At 43.7% G+C, this 5,793-nt stretch overlaps 1 protein-coding gene across 1 annotated transcript; it reads right to left on the reverse strand.

The window, feature by feature from the left end:
• Nucleotides 1–405: 405 nt before the first annotated feature.
• On the reverse strand, nt 406–5,556 carry APOLD1 (apolipoprotein L domain containing 1). Its single transcript, XM_037847588.1, has 2 exons — nt 5,545–5,556; nt 406–4,153 (listed from the first exon to the last, which is right to left on the reverse strand). The coding sequence occupies exons 1-2, from the start codon at nt 5,545–5,547 to the stop codon at nt 3,410–3,412; spliced, it is 747 nt and encodes a 248-aa protein (XP_037703516.1). The 5' UTR covers nt 5,548–5,556; the 3' UTR covers nt 406–3,409.
• Nucleotides 5,557–5,793: the final 237 nt, after the last annotated feature.

The following is a 5,793-nucleotide window of genomic DNA, read 5'->3' on the forward strand; positions in this document are numbered from 1 at the left end:
CAAAGTCCCATGCAGAGAACTCCAGCAAACTCCAAACCTCCAGCCCCCAGATACCCACATCCACGAATTTCAACATTCCGCTTCCTTTGCCGTATCACTCCATCCATCCATCCATCCATCCATCCATCCTTCCATCCACCCACCCACCCACCCATCATGTATTTATCCATCTAATTCCTGAATATTTGATGGCAGGTTAACTACGTCACACTCCTTAAACACATAGTACTTCTGTGTACTTTCCTATGAACAAGGACATTCCTGGTAAACACTTTTGAATTTCACATTTAGTATATTGGAAATGACAGATGCCTATGGGCAAGAGTATCAAAGCATTTAGGTGAGAATATTTGCTAACAATTAGTTTCTAATGGAGCAGTACAGAGCTTTACTGAATCCTTGAAATGTGGAGCCAAATGAGTCTCCTTTATTGTGAAAGAAAACAATCCAAATGATTTCAAACCCAAGAAACTGAGAGGCACTTGAACACTTGGTACAAACATTTATTTTTCAAACTCCAACATTTTTCTGAAGTATGCTTGTAATCTAAATACCCCTTTCCCTTCTCCCTATTACAACATACCATTTTCAACCTGTTAGTTTGTAGAATGAAACCCTTGAGGGAAAGCTTCGCTCACATTCCCACAAAGAAATAAATATTGGTCTCTAGGATAAATTTAACCGAATTTGACAAATCCTGGTGGAGGCACCAAGCTCAGAGACACATAGGATCTTTCATTAGCAACAAATTCCTGTTAACATAACTAAGCATTCAATTAAATAATTCAAATGCATTCATAAAGCTCCTATTATGTGCAAAGTATTGTTTCAAAAGAGACAATCTTCCTTAGATGCAAATTGGGCTGCTGAAATTAGAATTTCAGAAGTTAGGACCTGGACACACTCAAAATGCTCTAATGATAGGAAAAGCTTGCTATACTTCCAAAAGTTCCCAGTTTATTTCTAAGGAATAGCTTAGGCACTGGAAGAACAGAAGTCAAACTTAAACCTTAATAAAAGAAGGAATTGGAGAGTTATTGTAACTGTATGACATAAAAACACAAATGACAATATGAAGTACATTCTGGTGATCTAAAATTCGAGTATCTGTGCAAGGTAGTCTAAAAAATGACACCAGTTTAAAAAGAGACTAATATCAACTTCAAAATAAATCAGGGTACAGATCAATTGCAATTTATAGGAAATATTAAAATACAGAAATACCAATTCCCTTCCCCCTAGCATTGAAATTATACTTCTTCAGACACAGTGCCATCATTGGGAAGTGTGGGGTAGACTGGATAAACTTATGTATATTAAATAATTAAATAATACAGCCAAGTTTTTTGTGTGTGTGGTCCCAAAGATTTTTCAACATATTTTTCAATATTACAGTTGTAGGAATGGAAATCAAAGACAATATAAGTATATTCTTAGAGATAGCTTACAGATCTCTTACAGATCTCAAAGTGAAAATACAGCATATCACTACAAAAACACAAGTTATTTTGTCTGTCACCCACAGAACATAACTTCATAGCTCACCAGGCTTCTTTCACACGCTTCTAGTTTTTTTTGTTTTTGTTTCTGTTTCGTTACTAAATGGGTTCTCTTTCCAGATCAAGTGTTCTCTGCTGGCAAAGTACCTTCAGGATAAATATGTTTGCATCATTTACATATCCCACAATTCAATACAATTTACAAACTTAAGCTTGGCTTACGGAGTCTCTATTCAGAACTTCCCCACTTACTTTAAAGGGTCATTTAAAACACTGAAAAAAATTTCCCCTCTGAAGGGGAACGACATTCACCCTCAGGTTTTGGAGAGAGCTACAGTAGTCTTCTATTCAGAAATTTGCTGTTCCTATTATTTTATAAATGTGGTGCTTTAATAAAATTAAATGCAAATAATAAACAATTAAATAACAAACTTAAAATAAATTAGAAAATACGTGGTCTGACAATTTTCTGAGAAGATAACAGAGAAAGGTCAATTTCGGGTAAATTCACATTCCTTTCTGTACCAGTTTCCACAAGTGGGCAACACTGCCCTCTAAAGGGCTTAACATGTTACATCCCTCAGTTCTCATGGTGTTGAAATGGCCCTCAGGATGCACTCACCAGCAAGCAATACACACCACACATGCACACACATACAGTTTTTCTTTTGCTTCTGATATAGTCTGTCCTTTACCTTCTGTGAATGACTCTGAAGACCAGAGACCCCTGGAGAGACCATGTGATTTTGGAAAGGCTCTTTAAGGGGAGAAGAAACGAACATTTGTTGCAGTGGTTCCCAAACCTTAGGGTACATCAGAATCACCTGGAGGGGTGGTTTAAACACAGGTTGTTGGGCCCCCTCCCAGAGTTTCTAATTCCATCAGGAGTGGGCTGGGTCCAAGAAATTGCCTTTCTAACAAGTTCCCGGGTGATGCTAGTGTTGCCAGTACAGGAACCACACTCAGTGTGCCAGACACTGATGGGCACTTGATCTCATTCAATACCTCACAACAGGGCAAGGTTTTATCAATCAAGTCTCAGTGAGATTAAGTGGCCAAAGTCACATAGTAGGTAGCACAGCCTGTTATAATCCTAGGACAGTATAACTCAAAAGCCACTGCTCTTTTCTTTACACTATGATGTCAGTATATGACACTGTTAGTCACTTCATCTTTCTTGGCCTCGGTATCTTCATGCAAGTGGGCAGGACTTAGGTGAGTGTTTTTTCCCTATCAGAATACCTACAAGTCTGGATTTGAAAGTCCAGTCACAGCCACCCACAAAAAGTCCACTCCATGCCCAGGCTGGATCAGTGAGTGGGGAGAGGGGAGAGGAGGACTTGTCAGCTCAAGGGCCCTCTCTGAGTCCGAATCCTCCTGCAAAGTTCACAGGGGGGTCTGGTTTGCTCTGGATTCTGGGGTTCTTTGTACTCAGAAATTCTGGAAGAGGTATTTTAGAGCTAATCTCTCACAGGCATCTTGAGAATATGAACGGTCCAGTAAGGCTTGGAGAGGACCCAGAGGGTGGCTGTGTTTCTAGACTCTCTCCAGCCTCAACTCAAACCAGAAGGGCTGGGCCAGGGACCCCTTCAACAACTTGAAGCAGGAGTACCCAGCAACCTTGGCTTAGCTTTGTGAAAACCAAACGGTCTGACAAAGGAAAAAAGTTTTCAACTCACATACCCCACTAGGATCAGGAAAGCCAAAAGTCCCTAGCACTCAATTCCAGGCAGGATGTCACAGTGATGGGAAAATATGGCCCTGAGGACTGACCCACTTACAGAACAGTTTTTCTCATCCTTTGCACTCAGTTCCCAGCCCAACTTGGTGTTTCCCTGAGGGTGCTACAAATCTGGAGCATCCCATTGGGATGGTTTCTGGCCTGTAGTCAATAGAAGGAAAGAATGTTCTCAGAAAAACAGCCCTCCAGGCTGGTCAGCAGAAATCCTGAGGTCGTGGCCACGGCTGGACTTCGCGCAGAGCTGTACTCTGAACTCCAGCTGCTCACTGAGTTCGTCCAGAGCGCCCGTGCAGGACTCCAGGCTCTCGGCCAGTTTCTGTATCTTGGCCTTCAGCACCGCCTGGCTAACCTTGGTGGCCCCCTCAGCCCGTCTGGGGATGAGGAAGCCACGTGAACCGAAGAAGACGATGAAGTAGACAGAGTTGTACAGGGCCATGGAGGCGTTCCTCCCGCACTGCAGCAGCTGGCGGTCCCCGCGGCCCTGCCAGCTGCAGAAGGACTCGAGGCAGCTCAGCATCTCGCGCATCTGGTCCTGGCAGGAGGCCGCGATCTCCTGCACCCTCCTCAGCTCCCGGGAGTTGCAGAAGACCAGGGAAAGGTCGGACGTGATGGTGATGGCCCCTCCGGCGGTGGCCACCCCGAGCCCCACGGCCGACGCCAGAAGCGACGCCCCCAGGGTGACGGGACTGAGCGAGAGCCCCACGATGGCGGCGACGGCGCCCGCAGCACTCAGCGAGCTGCCGGCCACATTGGCCACCAGGGAGCGCCTGCGGAGCCGCTCGAGCCTCCGGGCAACCTCGCGCAGGCGCAGCATGTGGCCGTGCAGCCGGCCGCGGCGGTCCAGCAGCAGCCCCTGGAAGCGGCGCAGCGCGTCTGCACCCTGCGGCTCCCGGGCCGCCGGCCTCTCCATGTCCTGCGGGGACAAGACACACATTTAGCCGGAGTGTCTCCGAGCCTGCGGGCTTCTCCTGTTCGCGCTTCCCATTCTCAAGAGGGGAGCCCCCAAAAGTTAAAAAATAACAGCCCTGTTAATCAGGGGAAAACGGATCAGTTTCCAGTGGGTCATGTGTCAAATTCTCAAAGACCAGTGCTGTAACCTTGGACAAGTCACACAAATTCTCAGGACCGTATATCCGCGTATGCAAATAGGAATAATGCTACCTTCTGCTTTTCTCCCAGGGAATGCTCAAGATGGACTTGTTAACTCGCTTAAATTAGATACAGACTCAGTGAGGAGAGGGTGGTGGTGTTGGAAGGTTCCTCCAATACTGAGGCCTTTGCTGTATTTAAAAGATAACACTTTATAAGTGGATGTTCAGTTTACAAAGTTCTTTTATTATATGAAGTTTTGCAACAATTTTTCTTTGCACTCTCTCTGTGACTCACTGTAAGTGGAAAAGATGTCAATACAACCACAAAAATCATGTTGTTTACAAATGTAAGAAATTCATCTTTCTAAGTTAGATGCTTGCCAGAAATAATTCTTCTGCTTGTTATTCTCCAGGCTTTATTTTAAAATTAAGCCTAAGACGTGGTTTGCCTCATTTATTCCTTTAATAGATAACTGGCACTCATCAGCTCTTCAGAAATCTCACTCTTTCATGGGCACTTAATTAAAATTACTAAATAATTTTAGTAATTACTAAAGCTTCTTAATAATGCTTTGTTACTAAAGCATCCTAATAATAATTTTTAAAGGTGGTGACAGTTGACTTAAATAAAGTGGCCAAAAATTTTGTTCAACAATTTGCCGAGTCTGCCTTGTACCAAGTTGAACTGAAGCCAACTGAAGATAACTGACAAAGAAAGAACTGTCCATCCTGGGGTAAGAGGACATTCTTCCTACTTGCCAAAGATTTTCACCTTCATATTCACCGTCCTCCCAATTATTAGGAAAACCTTAAAAGTTGCAACAAAGCCGTAGAAGTAGAACATTTCAATACGAATGTCTTATGTATAAAACAATGCTTGATGCATCCCAAAGGCATTTTCACAAATATTTTCTCTTTTGATTCTTTTAATAACCCTGTGAGATAACAGATGCAGAAACAGCAATAAAGACACATACTAGGTGCAGCTGATTCTTTACAGCTCAGCCTAGAACCCAGGTCTTCCCTCTTCATGTCCTAATTTCACTCTCACGCCTCTATAATCCAACCCACCAGAGATAAGTTTCCAGGTGAAGACACCTCTTAGCAAAATGAGAAGTCACTCCAAATATATAATGGAGCAAGGATATAACCCCAGAATTACAAGAGCCCAATGGATATTGTTCAGACATATCCCTCAAGGCTCCACACTTACCATTGACTTGGCTGCCTCCAGAAAAGAAAAAATCTGAGGCCGTTTCTGGATGCGCATGTTTTATAGTTCCAGAGAACCAATAGCTGCCCTGGGAAAGTTTTGTCTCATTCTGAGAATTTGCCATTTCCTGTCCTGGTCTCTGCTGCCCTCATCCAGAAGGATGTGACATGGTGGAAAATAACCTGCTAGCCACACAGCACATCCCGTATTTAGGAAATGAACATTGTGTGTTCGCTTTCCCCCTAACTC

Source organism: Choloepus didactylus, chromosome 8 (assembly GCF_015220235.1).
Source record: "Choloepus didactylus isolate mChoDid1 chromosome 8, mChoDid1.pri, whole genome shotgun sequence".
Lineage (NCBI taxonomy): Eukaryota > Metazoa > Chordata > Mammalia > Pilosa > Megalonychidae > Choloepus > Choloepus didactylus.